The sequence below is a fragment of the Panthera leo genome, chromosome E3, assembly GCF_018350215.1.
Source record: "Panthera leo isolate Ple1 chromosome E3, P.leo_Ple1_pat1.1, whole genome shotgun sequence".
NCBI classification, from domain to species: Eukaryota; Metazoa; Chordata; class Mammalia; order Carnivora; family Felidae; genus Panthera; species Panthera leo.
This window is the reverse complement of record NC_056694.1, coordinates 8,941,108-8,958,085: the sequence shown is the minus strand read 5'-3', so window position 1 is coordinate 8,958,085 and position 16,978 is coordinate 8,941,108. Positions and strand designations below refer to the sequence as shown.

The window sequence follows — 16,978 nt, the reverse complement described above, 5'->3', positions numbered from 1 at the left end:
GGGTGTAGTAGGACTACAGACTGCAGCAGGAGGACAGGCCATGTTCCACGACGTGTCAGGTCCTCAGGGAGCGGTGAGGGGGGAGAGTCCGGCGAGGGTGTGTGTGGAGCACCAGGCTGAGGAGTGAGGCCTTTCCCCCGTGGGTATGCCCACCCTGCTCCGTCTGGGGCAGAGGGGCTGTTTGAGCCCTGACTGAGGGCACGAGAGGAGGAGGCCACGGCCCGGGACCCTTGCTGCTCCAGAGGAGCAAGGGCCTTGGTGGTGCCTCGGTGGGAGAGCAGGTCCCGGGGCTAGCATTCCTGCCCGCCCACCCTAGCAATGGCGCTGAAAACACCTAGACAGGCCAGATGGGGGACAGGAGGCAGACAGCACCCCACTGGAGGCAAGGTGACCAGGAGCCAAGAGGGCACAGCCAGGGGAGCGCAGGGGGTGAACTGGGAGCTCGAGACCCCGTCCACATCTCCATAGCTTGGCCGCATCCTTCCGTGTCACCGCCTGCTCTCCTTGCTCCTAGCACAGGAGACCCCACCCGGAACTGCTTAGGAGGCTTCCTGGGATGGCTTCCTGCCCTCTGCCCTCCTGAAGCAAGCGGCCTCGCCCCACCGCCTTCCCCGCATGCTGTGAGCGCGGGCTGGGTGGTTGCTTGTACAGTTAGCTGTGGAACTTGGGGCCGGGGCTCCGATGAGCCGGGCGTTTCACTGGTTCCTGGCCTGGAGCTTAGCCCAGCGCGCCCGACTAGGCCCTGGCAGCCTCGAGCGGCTGAGTCCTCAGGGAGATCGGTGGGTCCTGCTGGCCGTTGACAGTGCCACCTGGACTCAGCCAGGGTTTGTGGACGTCACATGCTGAATGACTCCTTCTAACGTTTCTCCCCTCTCTGCATGTCTGATCTCGCACCCCGTGTAGGCATGACGAGTATTCTGATGTCAGCCATTGGACTCCCTGTGTGTCTTAGCCGCGCACCCCAGCCCGCCAGCCCTCCCGCCTCCTGTCTGGCCTCTAAAAGTCACAGCTCAGTTAAGAGATTGAGGAAAATGTCCATGAAAGGTAGTTCCTGCTCACAAATGCTCTCTGGCCTCTGCTAAGCCTCCAAGTCTTGCTGCCTCTGACTCTCCTGCATCAACTGCTCTTCTTTGACTCCTACGGCCCTTCTCTGCTTCCTTTACCCCCCAGGGGAGGGGCTCAGTGGCCCTTCTCCCTGCTCTCAGCACAGAGGTGGCCCCCAGAATCTACTTAACACTCAAGACCCAGAGTGCAGCTTCTATCTTCCTGGCACAGTTGGAGCATGAGGGGCCTGTTCTTGAGGACTCTGTGACTCTATATGGGGTGAGGCCGGCTCAGGATGGGGGTGACTCTGTCCCTCCCACCGGGGCCAGCATGTGTCTCAGGAAAGGCCCCCAGCCCTATTTGGCCTACTTCCGAGGGGTCTCCCACTGAGCACCGTGCTGCCCATCACACAGCTGGGGAGGAAGGGGTTTCAGAACCGTGGAAGGTGCAGTGAGTTTTAAGCAGACTTACATGAAGGAGCCTGTGGGTAGTAGGTTCTAAAGCTGCCATTTCTAAAGCTGATTGCGGCTCTGCCTCCAGCTTTGGGCTGGAGACGCACAGACTGCTGAAAGCCCAGTGACCTTCAGGACGGTGGGGTGAGCAGGGAGCATGGCTCTGGCTCAGCCAGTCTTGGGTTCCAGTCGTGGCTTCTGTGCTCACTGCTTTAGGATCTCACGCCCGCGTCTCCATTCATGAGCCGGTACCTCCCACTTAGCAGATTGGTCGTGGGAGGAATAGGAAATCCACACGTGGGGTGCCTGGCACAGAGTGATGGGGGCTGCTCTGACCCTGGCCCACCATCTGTCTAACCCTGACCCCGCAGGTGGCACGGAGGCCCAGGGAGCGGCAGGGCTTCATACCCAGTCCCCCGCCTCACCCGGGTCCCCGAAGTCAGGCAGGCCTCGGATGTCCTGACCCACTCCCCTTTTCCTCTGCCTTGGAGGTAGAGGCAGGTCTGCGGGCAGGGCAGGCCAGGAGTTTCCTGAGATACTTGGGCTTCGCCGGGAAGGACACACGTTCTTGGCAGCCCCTCTGGCCTTTCTGGGCTCAGGTGTCCCTTTCTTGGGGTTGGTGGTCACCTGGCTGGCCCCCTTTGAGAAACACGGCTCATGGGAAGCTACCTTCGGTTCTAAAAGGCTGCCCGGGCAAAGGCGAGTGGTGGGCAAATGGGATGCGGAGCTGAGCCAGAGGTGGGCCCAAGGCCGGTCCTGGCAGACGGGGTCCTGGGATCCTTCTAGAGACTGACTTGTAGCCACCAGGCTTTTCTAAAACGCCTCTTCCCTAAGTCCAAGTAGAGTCGCAGCTACGAGGACGGCCACTGGTGCCGGTGGTCATTGTGCTTTGGCCTGACTTTCTTACCAGTGACCAGTCAGTGGCTTAGAAATCTGTGTATGTGTCTGTATGTGTACTGGGTGGGGGAGAGGGGTGTGTGTGTGTGTGTGACAGAGTGTGGGGTGCATGTGTGTGTGTGGATGTATGTGGGGTACATGTGTGAGGGGGTGTGGGTGTATATTGTATATGTGAGGGGGTGGGGGTATATTTGTATGAGGGGGTGGGAGATGCGTTTGTGTGTAAGGGTGTGTGGGGAATGTGTGTGTGGGGGGGGTATGGGGTATGTTTGTAGGGGTGGGGTGTGTGTGTGTGGAGCAGGGGGAGAGAGGGATGGGGTATGTGTGTGAGGGGGTGTGGGATATGTTTGTGGGGGGTGGTGGTATGTTTGTGTGTGTGAGGGGGGTGGGGAGTGTGTGTGTGTGTGTGTGTGTGTGTGTGTGTGTGTGTGGAAGAGAGGGTGATATTCCTTTGCCAGTCGCTGCCTTTTAGGTATTAGAGGTTCATGCCTTCACAGCAATCACAGTTTTGGTCAGGGTTAGGTTTCTGTTTTTAGGTGAGGGAACTGAGATTCAGGTGACATGATTTGGTCCCAGCACAAGAGCCAGAATCAAGCCTGACGTCGCCTGCTCCCAGCCTCTGCTCCCTTCATAGCTGACCCCTAGCCTTCTCTGGTTTTGAGGCCGCTTGGCTGTGGAGCCGTCAGGCTCGTATGTCCTTGCGGCCATAGGCTGGTGGCTATGAGTTTGAGTTCAAACCGGGTCCTTCGGGACTCAGAGGCTAGGACCAGGAGCTGCCTGGTGACCTGGAGGCAGGATGTGGAGCCCTGCCGGGGTTGCTTTCCCAGGCCACATTGGTCTCCCTGGTCCCTCCTTTCTGCCCCTGCACGGCTTTGCTGCCATTCTCTGTGATTCTGCCACTGCCTCTGGCTGGAGAGCTCCCCCCCCCTCACCCGCACCCCGCCCCGGGCCTGGCCGGATCTCTCGCCCGCTGCGGGAGTTTCTTGTTTTGGGGGCATGGGGGCCGGTGCTCGTGCAGGTGCAGCGTCATGCACATGTGCACAGAAGAGTGGGGTGGCCAGGGTGCCCCTCCTGCTGCTCCTCGGCTCCTTCCCAGAGTTGGGGTGTCACTGAGACCCCACAGTCCAGGGACAGGCGAGAGAAAACCGGGGTTTGTCATGACCCTGTCAGCGTGGCCGTCATCCGCAGCCAGTGGGCATCTGTGTGCCGCGGCGGTGGGCACCCGCTGCACGTTCGGCTCCTGAAACTTCTCCTGCCTTGGCTTTCGCACCAGAGTGATGACAGTTGAGTGAAACAGCGCTGCCGGGACACTCCCCACAGTAGTTTGTTTCAGAAGCTGCTGTTTGGCTTTTCTGTGTGTCCTCCTGAGGAGCCTGGGTCCGTCTAGCTTCCTGACTGAACGTGCACAGGGACGTGGTGGAGGCCCAGCACGCGGCTCCTGGGGGCTGTGACCGGCAGCCGTCTCTGGTCCTCGTCCTGGTGGGGCCAGAGGGGGCTGTGCCCAGCAGGGCTCTGAATGGCCGAGTCGGGCCCCCCACCCCGTCTCTTCCTGCACGCTCACCCTCCTGCCCTGGCCTCTCTGAATGTCCCTCCTGGCGGCTTGTCCTCTTCCTCTCTGGATCCAGCATCCCCAGTTCGTACTCCTTGGGACACTGCTTCTGTCCTTCTCTCTTCTAGGAGGGACTCCAAAGCCAGAGCCAGAACAGGTGATAAAAAACTATACCGAAGAGCTGAAGATAGCCCCAGATGAGGTATGTGTCACGGGAGCCATGTTGCCTTTGGTTTCGTTTGGAGACCAGGAGTAGCGCCAGAGAAGGATACCAGCCCTTCCTGTGCCGCGGGGGGTACTTCCCACAGTGCCTCTGGGTGCTGGCCGTGCTCCAGGTGCTTGGGTTTAATCTCCCAGCCTCCCATAGGAGGCTGGCCCTACCAAGAGGAGGCAGCCTGCACTTCAGAGGCCTGGATTCTGATCCTAGCTTTGCCGCCAGTGAGCAGAGCTCCTACACAGGCCTCTGGGTGCTCCTGTCCCTGTGCCGTCCTGGTGCCTGGAAGTCCTGGAGGCCAAGGATGGGAGAGCCTGCCGCACTCCCCACGGGCTGAGTGGCTTTGTCCCCATAGCAGTCCTGCCCCTCTGGCTACTGGGAAAGCCAGCCAGCCTTCCTGTAATTACAGGGCCTGCCAGACCCTCATAGCTGCTTGGGCAGGACCGGAGCCTCTGTGCTGAGCCTTGTTTCAGGGGCCGCAGCGCCACTTGTCTGTGATTTGAATGGGGCGTCCTGGGGACTCTGGACAGTGGGTTAAAGGGCGGTCATGCCCGTGCGGAACCGAGGGCTCTGCCCTGCCTCTCCCCTGCAGCTCTGGCTGGTAAAGCTTTAGACAGTGACCTGGAGGCCGTCTTCGTGTCTCCCACTTGACAGCATACGTCTGTGTCCTTGTCTTTGCCCTTGTGCTCACCCGGCATCACTGGGCCGCTCTGTGCCAGCCTCCTGCCCTCCAAGCTGCCACCTGTACAGCCTGCACGCAGCTGTGGTCCTGGTGGTGCCCCCACTGTAGAGCACCTCAGCAGGGTCCCCTGACGTGTGAGACGAAGCCCAGCTCTGAGCTTAGCCATCAGAACCTTCCGGGACCTGGTCCTGTCCCACCGGTCTCTTACACCCTACTCACCCCTTGCCCCCTGCAATTACCACCGCCCTCCCCAAACTCTGTGCTGGTTCCTGCTTCAGAACATCCTCTTCCCTTTCTCTGGAATGCCCGTTCCTGTGCTTATCTACCCGACAAGGTCCTTTCCCCTGTGACACCCAGCTTGGGGGGCACCTCTAAGGAGCCTGCCCTGTTCTGCCCCCTCTCCCTGCCCGTGCCCTGTTACTGCCAAGGCCCCCATGTCCCCCATGCTCACTGCTGCCTGTTGTCTTCTGTACTACGGTGAGCCCTCTGAGGGCGCAGAATCTGGGGACTCCTCTGTGTTCCCAGCTATGTTCCCAGCTGTAGAATTGTCCGTAATCCTGGCGTTTTCAGCAGACAAAGGCTTTTTCTTTCCCTTCTCCCCTTTTGGCGCAGTGGGCCCTTGGTGAGCGTGCCCTGTGTTGGTCTCCTTCTAGGACTGCATCATCTGTATGGAGAAACTGTCCGTGGTGTCCGGGTACAGCGACGTGACCGACAGCAAGACCATTGGGCCAGTAGCCGTGGGCCGCCTCGTCAAGTGCAGCCATGCCTTCCACCTGCTCTGTCTGCTGGCCATGTACTGCAATGGGAACAAGGTGCCCACACGTCTGACCCCAGGGTGGGGGTCGGGGCAACCTGCCCATAGTCCTGTCCCAGTCCTGTTGCATCTGAGCTGGTGACTGCTGCTGCCATGTGAGCCCCAGGGCACTCAGAGGCGACCTTAAGATGTCTGTAGGCCTTGGCCTCACAGCAGGATAGGGGTTGGCCGCCGGGGTTGCCGAGGGTGACAGGTGATACTTGGCTGCTTCCCTTCAGTGGAGTTCAGCCGGAATGGACAGGTTGGGAGGACAGAGAGAACTGAGTCACGTGGCAGACCTTCGGGCCCGGCTTGGCCTCTCTGCAGATCGCTGTGCCGCCCCTGTACCAGCCAGGGTGCCAGCACAGTCAGTTGAGAGGTCACGGGGTTTTTTGTTTGATTTTAAACATGTTAGATCGTGGAGACTTTTGCTCATAAACCTGATTTTCCTACTTGATGCTCGCCTCCTGGTACCTCTCCCCTTGGATGGAAATGGCTTGAGGAGTTTCTGGTGTAGGACATCTTCACAGGGATGCTCTCAGGATCGGGTTTCTGTGCAAGGAGGGACCTGCTGTGTGACAACGGGCCGAGCTGAGCCCCTGTGGGCTCTTCCCCACCTCGACAGCCAGACAGCATGCCTGGGTGCTCTCTCGGCACCGGCTGAGACTAGGTGCTCTGCTCTGCCTCAGGACGGGAGTTTGCAGTGTCCTTCCTGCAAAACCATCTACGGAGAGAAAACCGGGACCCAGCCCCAGGGAAAGATGGAGGTGTTCAAGTTCCAGGTGTCCCTCCCTGGCCATGAGGACTGTGGGACGATACTTATAGTTTACAACATTCCTCACGGCATCCAGGTAAGGGCCCCCAGCACAGGAGGAGCCTCCTCAGACCGTTCTGGACTCGGTCCCTCTCGCTCTGGGACACACTTCTTCCTACCCTGCCCCTCTCCCTGTAGTCTGCCTTCCCCCGCCCGCCCCCCCCCGCCCCCTACCCCAGGCACTCAGGATGCCCGGGCTTCCCAAGTTCAGGCTCTCAGGAACCGGGGGCACTGGTGTCTGGAGGTGGAACAAGCTCTTAGGGCTGTGGAAGCAAAGAGATGGCCTCCGGCCCTTTCCTGACGCAGGGAGGGCATCCTGGAGGCAGAGACATCCTGGCTGGACTTGTGCTGGGCGGGAAGCCAAGTGTATAAGCAGGAAGAACACTTGTGTTGAAGGTCTGGATAGTGGAAGAACCCAGAGGGCAGGGAGGTGCCAACACTGAGGACTGTCCTTGAGAGACCAGCTCGGTGGCCAGATCCAGGCCTGTGGCAGGGCTGTGTCCGATGTCAAGAGCAAGACAGGAGCCCGAGCAGAAGGTCGCAGTAGAGACCCAGACAGGAGCCCTGGACCCTTAGGCCTCCTGCTTGGGCCAGGACTGACCTCAGAGCTGGTGGCGGGTGGGGAAGATACAGGGCTGTGGAGGCCAGGACCCAGGTGACCTGTCTATGACAGATGGAGAGTCCCTCTTTCGTTTAACCATACACTTTTCCCTGGTTTCCCTCCATTTCTTCTCAGTGGGTTGTAGTGAATTTTAAAAACATTCCAGACAGCCCCAGAACCACAGAGCAGGAGGGGAGTGTGGAGTATATGTGGCGTGTCTCTGAGTGGCAGAGGGCATGGGCAAGGATCCCCCACTGTTCCAGCCGCCCACCCTTCCATCCAGTTTGCTGCCACTGTCTCCGGCCCCGCCATGGCACCATCTCGAGCAAGGAGCGAGGGTGTCAGGAAGGGAGGCCTGGCCTTCTAGGCCAAAGAGCCCAGTGCCCAGCGGAATGGGAGCCCCAGCCTTTGATGAATTCCAGTCTCATCAGGACATTTGCAGGAGCGTGTGATGCCAAGCCGAATGGCGTGGGGTCAGGGAAGGTGGTCGCCGGAGGCAGGCCACGTCATGTTGGGTCTCTGAGGGGCAAGATTCGAGACAGCGATCTGTTTGGTCACTTGAGTGCAGACAAATCTCCGGCTAGGGAGGTGAAGGGCGGGCCGGGCTGTGAGGGCCTCTGCAGCTGCTGGGCCCCTCTCAGGGTACCCTGCCTCCTTGTGTCTGTGTTCCTCCTGCAGGGCCCAGAGCACCCCAACCCCGGGAAGCCATTCACTGCCAGGGGCTTTCCCCGTCAGTGCTACCTTCCGGACAATGCCCAGGGCCGCAAGGTAAGGCCCCACCACCCTGGGGGCACCCCCTGCCCTCTGCTGGCAGGGCTTGGCCTGGCTGCTCGTGGGCTGTTCGAGCAGGTGGGATGGGGAGGGCCCAGCTTGGTGGCCATACCTGCTCTGCCCTGTTCACCTTCTTCTGGGGCTGGCTGGGGTGCTGGCCACTCCTTCCCGGGGCTGCCTGCTATCTGTGAGGCATCCTTGACCAGGAGAGACGACCAGCAGGGAGGGGAGGCCACTTCTAGCAACCTCTCTGGCCGGGTCACCTGCTCTTGAGTCAGGCTAGTGTGACGCGTTGGGCAGAGTGGGGACAGGGGAACAGGACTGGGTGACCGTGATGGCCTGCAAGCAACCTCTGTATTGCAACCCAGGAGAGCATTCTGGTCAGAGGAGCAGCTTGAGTGGCAGCTTTGAGAGTCGCAGAGGTGGGCTGGGCTGGAGGGTGTGAGGCGTCTGGGGAGGATCAGATCCGAGGGAGGGAGGGAGGGAGGGAGGGAGGGAAGGAGGGAGGGAGAGAGAGAGAGAGAGAGAGAGAGTGTGTGTGTGTGTGTGTGTGTGTGTGTGTGTGTGTGTGTCGGGGGGCAGTGAGGTGTCGGGCGCCCTCTGGCTGCTGTGAGCCTGGCCTGGGGAGAGGCTGACTTGGAAGTAGGGCAGAGTTAGCCTGGCCCCGGGTGTGGCTTGAGCGGCAGCAGAGCAGTGGATGGCGGCGCCCTCTGAGGTGGGGGGTCCTCCTGGGCAGTCAGGTCAGCACATGGAGTTCCGGGGGGTGGGGGGGAGTGGTCAAGACTGGGGCTGGAGGCTGAGGATCCCGACAGATGGGGCCCCGGCCCGGGACTGCGGATGAGATCGCTTGGGAGAGCGGCCCAACCTCAGCCTGCCAGTGGCTCGCAGTAAAGGCCAAAGGGACAGAGAGCCTCGCCCCTCAGTGTGCCCCACCCCGCAGCTGGCATTTGGTGGGTGGCTGCTCCTGCCGTCCTGGCCCTCACTGCTGGGGAGATCAGACCAGGGGAGGAGGGGGAGCCGCAGATGCTCTCACCCTGTCACCTGGCCACCCACCTCTCCAGAGTGAAAAACCCGTGCCCAGGTTTGCACTTGTTCACCAGGCCCTCCCTCCTTTCCCCTCCCCCCCTTTCCTCGAGGGCAGGTCCTGGAGCTGCTGAAAGTGGCCTGGAAGAGGCGACTGATCTTCACGGTAGGGACATCCAGCACCACGGGAGAGACCGACACAGTGGTGTGGAACGAGATCCACCACAAGACAGAGATGGACCGCAATGTGACAGGCCATGGCTACCCCGACCCCAACTACCTGCAGAATGTGCTGGCTGAGCTGGCCGCCCAGGGGGTGACCGAGGACTGCCTGGAGCAGCAGTGAGCCCCGGGCCTGGCCGGCCCCATCCCGCCCCGCCGCGCCTGCCTCTGGCAGCCAGCTGCCCTCTCCCCCTGCTGCCGGCTGGGCTGCCCCGGGATGGGCAGGCGGGAAGGTGCCTTTCCTCAGAGGCTGCGAGGTTTGTGGGGGCCCGCCTTCTGCCCCCATCCTCCCCTCCAGGCCCAGATCTACAGGCGAATCAGGCAGGCCTGGGGAGTTGTACTTGTGGGGGCTTAAGATGCAGCTACCTCAGTGCGTGGGGCCCCCTGCCGCTGGCGGGCTGCTTCGGGGCCGTAGTGCCGGGGGCCTGGCGTGGGGTGAGGCGAGACTGCCCCGTCCCCCATCGTAGCCAGGGCAGGCGTGGGTTCTGGGTCAGCTTCTCATACCTCAGATGTTCTGTTTGCAATAAATGCCCTATAGCCAAAGTCAGCAGGCCCTGGTGTGTTTTTGGTGGAGAGGTTTTTTTTGTGTGTGTGTGTGTGTGTGTGTGTGTGTGTGTGTGTGCTGATGTGAGAAGGCAGCACACACATACGTGCCCTGCTGCATCAGGGCAGGAGGGAGCTCACACGCTGCCCGTCCGACTCGCATTTTCCCCAGTGACGAAACAGGCCGCAGAGAGGGCCCAAGAGCCCGAGCACTGACCTTGCTGCTTCCCCGTCCCCGACTCCAGTTCTCGCCGTGTGCGGTACAGCAGCTCCGCCAGGCCCACCGTCCCGTTCACTACCACAGTAAAGCGCCACTCACATGTGGCTGGTGCCGCGGTCTGCCCTGTTATGGATGAGGAAACCGTCACGGATGCAGTGACCCGCCCCAGGTTGCAGGCTCATAGTAGGGCGTAGAGCCGGGGCTGGAATTGGGCCAGGATTGGTTTGACGTCATCCTTGAAGTCCTAATTCTTCCCAGCCCTCTCAGGAACATCAAATACCCCAGCTTGCTGTCTGCCTGGGGGCGGTGATTGGGGCCTGGGGCTGCAGGGCCCCGGGGTGGGGGGGGGGGGCTTAGGGGGAGGGGGCAGGGTGGCACATCCTGAGTGGGCCAGGGATACTTTTGCCTCCTTGAGGTCCTTTTCTCCGTAAGAAAAAAAATTAAGTTCTATTTCATGATGTGTTGGTTTAAAGCTGAGTGTATTATACATTAGAGCATTTTCTTCCATCTAAAAGTTTGAGTGTCTTGTGGCACTTGGCTCGCTCAGTTGGCAAAACATGCAACTCTAGATCTCGGGGTCGCGAGTTCGAGCCCCACAGCAGGTGTAGAGATTACTTAAAAACAAAATATTAAAAAAAAGAAAGAAGGCAGTTACCCTGTGACTCAGCAATTCCACCCCAGGTGTGTATCCGAGAACGGAAAACAGGTCCACACAAAACTTGGGCATGAGCGCGCTTGACAGCCTTACTTACAGAAGCCAAACAGCGGGAATGGGTGTCAGCGGAGGAGCCGGTGAATAAAATGCCTGGTTTCCATCCGGCGGGATGAAAGTTCCGCAGCCCTGAGAAGAACGAACTCCCGCCTCGTGCTATTGCGTGGATGAACCTGGACAACAGGATGCTAGGTGACAGAGACCAGACGCAAGATGCCACGTGTGTGATTCCGTTGCTGTGAAATGTCCGGCACAGGCAAGTCTGTAGAGGCAGAGAGCAGGTGCGAGGTTGCCAGGGGAGCCGGGAATGGGGAGTGACTTTCAATGGGTACAGACTGTCCTCTTGGGGTGTTGCTAATGTGCTGACCTTGGTGATGCTTGCACAACCTTGTGAAAACCCGCTGAGCTGTACGCTTTAAAAGGATGAAGTTTATACCGTGTGAATTATATCTTCTTTTGAATTATGTCTTAATTGAAAAAAAATAGAGCCAAAGGGAGTAAAGTAAGTGGAGGCTTGTCAGCTGTCAGAGGTCCTTCATCTGACTCCAGATTCTTCCTTCAGACAAGAATGTGGCCTTGTGGAGGGAGGGCAGGGCGCAGAGATGGCGGCAGGACCAGGGGGGCTGTGGTGGGGCTGGAGCTGGACAGGTCGGGACCTCTGCTCTGTTCCCCACTCCCTGGGTGGGGATGGAAGGCCAGAGGGAGGCTCCTGGCACCTGGGGTGTGGGAATCTCAGGCATGTGGCCCTGAGCCCATGTTTCCAGAGACTGGGTCCTCTCCAGGGCTGGGAGGCTGGGTGGGACCCCTGTTCAGACATGGGAGTCTCTGGCCTCCTGGCTGGCATCTGGGGGTCCGGTGGCATCCGCCTCCCTCCCGGCAGTGGGGCCTGGCACTGGCCTGCCCCACCCTGCAGCCCTGCCTAGCTCCCTCCTCATGGTAGGCTGGGCCAGTGGGAGGGGTGGGGTGCATTTACATTTTCAGGTCTTTCCAGCCCTCGGCCAGCCTGGAAGCCTGACTAACCAGCTCCTCCAGGGTCAAGGTGTTGGGGGAGGGGGTGCAGCAGGAGGTGGCCAGATCGCCCTGGGCTGTGGATGTGGAAGAAGCCCCAGCTTGGGCAGCCATCATGGGGCTCTCCCAGAGGCAGCCTGGCCCATTGCTGTCTCTCCTCCTCATGGGGGCGCTGGTCTGGCCCCCGCCCTGTATGAGCCTGGGTGAGTGGGGGTCCTGGGATGAATTCACAGACCCTGGGAGCCCACCCCTCCAACTGGGAAAGGCAGCCCCAGGGAAGGCAGGCCCCAGGACCCTCATGCTTATCTCTGTGACTACAGAGCTGATCCCCTACACGCCGCAGATCACAGCCTGGGACCTGGAAGGGAAGGTCACAGCCACCACATTCTCCCTGGAGCAGCCACGCTGTGTCCTGGATGGGCATGCCACTGTTGCCAACACCATCTGGCTGGTGGTGGCCTTCAGCAATGGTGCGTCATGGTGCAGGTCTGGGGCTGAGGAGAGCTGCAGGGAGGCGGACTGGGCGTGGGGCTTTATCCTGGGGGGCTCCGGGAGGGTAACAAAGTGACCTGATTTGTGTCTGGAGGGAGCCTCTGGGCCCGAAGGCATGGACAGCCAGGGTGGGAGGCCTTGGACCCAGCCTGGGGCTATGCCCTCTAGCCCCATCCGTCTGTCCCTTTCTCCTGCAGCCTCCAGGGACTTCCGGAACCCACAGACGCTGGCTGAGATCCCAGCCTTCCCACGGCTGCTGACCGATGGCCACTATATGACGCTGCCCCTGTCCCTGGACCAGCTGCCCTGTGAGGACCCCGTGGTGGGCGGCAGGGGCATCCCCCTGCTTCGGGTGGGCAATGACCCTGGCTGCCTTGCTGACCTCCGTGAGCCACCCTTCTGCAACACCCCCCTCCCCAGCCCTGGACCTTACAGGTGAGTCATTCTGCCTGGACCCTGGGACAGGGCCTGTACTGGGGGAGAAGGGGTCTGGGGGAACAGGGCTGCCCTCCCTAGCCTCCCCCCAGGGCCCCATCCTGGCGGCAGGCTCCTCCCCTTCACAAGCCTTGCGGGGGTCAGGGAGCAACGCTCATCCAAGCTGGGGGGCAGGCAGAATGTGGCCTTTCCAGGAGACCTGCCCACGAGGAAGTGGGCACCGCAGGGCTTGTGGGGGCACGGTGGGGTCTCAGGCCCAGAGTCAGGGGTGGGGAGCTGCCGGGCTGCAGCCACTAGCCCCGGGGTGGATCTGGTAGGAATCTGAGCCCAGGGCTGAGTCCAGACCCAATCAGTGGGTACAAGACAGGGGAACAGGAAATAAGCCTACTGCTCACTTTTACAGGTGAAGAAACTGAGGCACAGGGCACCAAGGGCTTGTCAGGGTCACGGGGGGAGCCAGAGTGAGAGAGCAGGTGTCCAGATGAGGGCCGCCTGGGCCACAGGACAGGACCAGGTGTCCTCAGGGAGACCAAGTCCAGCTGGGAGAACCAGCATGGGGCGCAGGGAAGGTGGGGCTTGGTGTGGGCTGGACCGGCACCTCCGTTAACCGCCTCCCTCTGCCCTCTCCCCGGGCCCGGCCCTGACAGAACCGCCTTCCTACCTCCCCCCATGCCCACTTCCTGGCTCAGCCTCATCTTAACCTCCTGCCCCCATTCCTAGCAGCCACCAGCGCTGGCTGCCCTCCACGCCAGCCTGCCTGGGCCCCTCCATGCTCAGACATCTGCCAAGCCCCCCACCTGGCACAAAGATACAACCTGAGCTCCTCTGCATGGCCTCTGGTGCCCTCGGGTCTCAGCCTGCCTCTCCTTGTGATCCCAGGCTCTTGAACACCCCTCTCCTCCCTGGGCTTTTGCTTAGGGTGCCTGACCCTACTGGGGAGACTTCTATGGCTTTCTAGATGTCACTTGGCCAGCTGTTCTCTACGAGGCCCGGGGCCCCCAGCCCCATCTGACTCCCTGAGGCACTCTGTATGGGACAGTGATGGGGGCCCCCTAAACCTGATGGGGAGTCTGGAGAGCAATGGCTCAGGTGGACTGGGGCTGCTGGCAGAGGTTACTGTGGCCAGAGAGGTCTTGGGGGGTTCTCAGAGCAGGACCAGGCCATGGCTGGCCCTGACAGGCCCTACAAGAGCCCAGCCCAGAACTGCCTGGGGCTTGGCTGCTTTGGTCACCAGGCCCAGGGCAGTTCAGGCTCTGAGCCCCACTCCTTCTCCTCTCCCCAGGGTGAAGTTCCTCCTGATGGACGCCAGCGGCTCACCCCAGGCCGAGACCAGGTGGTCCGACCCCATTACTCTCCACCAAGGTAGCGTAGGAGGGCGGGGCGTGCTCTGGCTCCAGGCTGCCCCTGTGGACGAGTCACCCTCTGCCCAGTGGTCCTGCTCAGCTGGCCCTTCCCTCTGCTGCCATGAGACTGGGGGCCTGGAGGAAGTCTCCAAGTCCAGCCCATCCCCCAAAAAGAACCTCATGCTGGGGGCAAGGAGGCACTGGGTCAGCCTCACTGGCAGAGACACCAGCTGTGTCCATCCACATCAACACAACCTCGGGTGCCCAGGTCCCAGCCCAGTTGTGGGCAGAAACAGTCTTCCCCTCCAATGGGGAGCCAGCCCTGGGCCAAGCGCTGCCAGGTGGAGAAGGGCCAGGGCACAAAGAGGCTGGGGTCAGAGTCAGGGCCGCAGGTTCTGGGAGACTTCCCTCAGCGGGGCCCTAAAGGGCTGGTGATGGACCAGGCCGAGGAAACTGCATGTAGGAAGGCCAGTGCCCCGGGGTGAGGGACACCTGGGAGACGGGCTGTAGAGGCTGGGTGTTGGCGGGGGTGGAGGGTCTTGTCATCTGAAGGCCTTGAATGCCACGCTCCAGGAAACGAGGCGGCCACCGGTCGGTCCTGAGGTCGGCTGCAGCTCTGCCCACTGTGCGCAGTGCAGTGGGGTGGGCGTGTTGGCAAGAACAGCCTAGAAAGTGAGACTAAGAAAAAAGGCTGGAGCGGTGGTGGGTGGTCCGGGCTGGGAGGGCACTGATGCCCCGCTGGGATGGACAAATAGGGTGGGCTCAGGAGGCTGTCTTGGGACTCGAGGCAGTCAGGCCTTGAGCATGAGTCTGGAGGGGGAAGTGACTGCCCTGGGCTGGAGGGGCAGCCTCTGAGCGTACGCTGTGTGCAGGGAAGGCCCCAGGCTCTATCGACACGTGGCCAGGGCGGCGAAGCGGTGACATGATTGTCATCGCCTCCATCCTCTCCTCTCTGGCCGGCCTCCTGCTCCTGGCCTTCCTGGCTGCGTCCACCGTGCGCTTGTGAGTGCTGACATCCCCCTGGGCCCCTCTTCCACCCAGAGCCCCTTCCCTCTCACTGGTCCCAGCACCTGAAAGCCCTCCAGGAACACTGCGGCTGAGTTGGCGGTTCCCCTTCCAGGGGTGTGCGGGAAATTTCCGCCCTGAGTATCTCTCGCCTGGACAGCAGGGAGGTGGGCCAGAGGCTCCTCTGATGACAGGTTCAGAGAAGGGGCCACCTTGCTCTGCCCTGTCCTTCAGCGTGTCCTTGGCCCCAGCCTTACTCCTCCCAGGCCGTGTTTTCTCTCCAAGGAGGCTTCAGTGAACTGAAACCAGGGTATTCGGGGCAACCACCTGGAGGAGGTGGGCCAGAAGCAGGTTCTGGAAGGAAGGAAAGGGAGAGGCTGCGGGAGGAGGCCCTGACTTGGCAGATGGCTCCCCACAGCAGGGACCCAGTCTGGTCTCCTCTCCCCATCCAGCTCCAGCCTGTGGTGGCCGGAGGAAGTCCCGGAGCAGCTGCGGATTGGCTCCTTCAAGGGGAAGCGCTACATGACCCACCACATCCCACCCACTGAGGCCGCCACCCTGCCCGTGGGCTATGAGCCTGGCCTGGACCCCCTCCCCAGCCTCAGCCCCTAGCCTGGTGGAAGGGGCTGGGGCGGGGCCCTGGGAAGTTGGGGGCCACGTACGCAGTGCGCATTCCCAGCTCCTGCGCCCACATGCCCCTCCCCCATTGCGCCGCCCCACCCGCCCGATGTCCCACCACCTGCAGCCCTGCCTTTGCCTTTCCCATTCTGCCCTCTCCAGGCAACTGAAGTTGCATCAAGTCTGGGGGGAGGGCCATGGTCAGGCCAGCATGCAGCCCCCACTTCCACCCCTACCTCTGTGAGAGGTAACGTGGAGAGGCCACACTGACCAGAAGCTTCCAGGCTCCAGGAGGGGCCCAGTGGGGGGCCTTGCTCTGCCCTGTGCAGGGGACTGGGCCAGGCCCATCACCGGGTGCATGAAGTCCGAGCCTCCCTCTGTCTCTCTGTCCCACCTTCCAGTGGCTGGGGCTGCAGTGAAGCCTTCAGAGGCACCTCCATTGTCCCCCAGGCGGGGGCACTTTCTGAGGGTGGCCAGAAGTTCAGAGCGTAGAGGCACATTGTGGCCGTCTGACCACTGATTCCACCACTTCCAACCCTATTGCACACACAGATGGCTTACTCATTCTCGCTCCACCAACATTTATTAAGCACCTGCTGTATGCCACTGCCAGTGTCAGACATGGAGCCTCAGGAGGAACCAGTCCTGAACTTGGGGAGCTCACTCACCACTCTGGACCTGAGATGACCACGTGTCCAGATGTGACCTGTTACTGTTAGGGCTGTCAGATTGTCACATACCCTCGGGTTCAAGCTCCTTAGATGTTCACCCCAATGGGCTCTCTGAGGCCCCGGAGCCCCCCACCATCAGGCAGTACACACTTTAGACTTCCCCCTAGCGTCCGACTTCTCGCAGGGCCGGTGGGTCCAGCTTTGGCCACACGGTGGCGCCGGTGCGCCGCAGCCGTCCGGCCCCGCGCACGCGCACTCGTATTCACAGACCCGCCTGAGGCAATTGACTGGCAGGTTCCAGCGGTGACCTGATGCTGAGGAGCCGTCGCCACTTTCTGGAGGTCAGGACTCCAGACTTCATCTGGGTCAAGCCAGAGGGATGAGCAGTCACGCACTCGCTTGAGGGCCGTCCAGTCTACACAACCGCCACCATTTTCTAGATGGAGAAACTGAGGCTGGGCGACTTGTCCTCCACGCTCTGCCCACTGCCTCCCCCCCCCGCCACCACGCCCCTCTTGTCCCCGGGCATCTCCCATCTTATTCGGTGGGACCGCGGCTCCCAGCATGCAGGCCCCCCGCCCCTGCACGGCGCCCGGCCGTGACCCATGTGTACCCGCCCTCCTCAGAGGTGAATAAACGCGGTCTCCGTCCCCCTAGCGGTGCCCGCGCTGGTGTGGGGAAAGGGGCATCTGCGCCCGGGGCCCAGCCCCGCTTCACCCCTTCCACCCCGGGGTCTGCCCCGAGCCTGTCCTTTTGACGCACAGCCCTAACTGCATTTTCGAGGTGCCCCATCTCCTAATAGACCCCAGGGAAACCCATCCTTGCATTTCAGGGCCAAGAGGCCACCGCTAATGCAGCTTCCGCGGATT

At 61.4% G+C, this 16,978-nt stretch overlaps 2 protein-coding genes across 4 annotated transcripts in view; both read left to right on the top strand.

Moving 5' to 3' along the window:
- The window catches only part of DTX2 (deltex E3 ubiquitin ligase 2), a 35,841-nt gene extending 26,236 nt beyond the window's left edge, over positions 1-9,605 (top strand). For 2 of the 3 annotated variants that reach the window (XM_042921301.1, XM_042921302.1), the window contains exons 6-11: positions 904-1,044; positions 4,071-4,144; positions 5,492-5,650; positions 6,321-6,482; positions 7,725-7,814; positions 8,959-9,605. In XM_042921301.1, coding sequence (XP_042777235.1) covers positions 904-1,044; positions 4,071-4,144; positions 5,492-5,650; positions 6,321-6,482; positions 7,725-7,814; positions 8,959-9,186 — 854 coding nt within the window. In that variant the 3' untranslated portion in view covers positions 9,187-9,605. The remainder of the gene's footprint in view (positions 1-903; positions 1,045-4,070; positions 4,145-5,491; positions 5,651-6,320; positions 6,483-7,724; positions 7,815-8,958) is intronic. The other variant, XM_042921303.1, reaches the window with a different exon arrangement.
- Positions 9,606-11,488: 1,883 nt separating this feature from the next.
- On the top strand, positions 11,489-16,978 carry UPK3B (uroplakin 3B). The gene is made up of 6 exons (XM_042921670.1): positions 11,489-11,748; positions 11,866-12,015; positions 12,235-12,472; positions 13,755-13,834; positions 14,688-14,817; positions 15,273-16,978. The coding sequence occupies exons 1-6, from the start codon at positions 11,661-11,663 to the stop codon at positions 15,430-15,432; spliced, it is 846 nt and encodes a 281-aa protein (XP_042777604.1). The 5' UTR covers positions 11,489-11,660; the 3' UTR covers positions 15,433-16,978.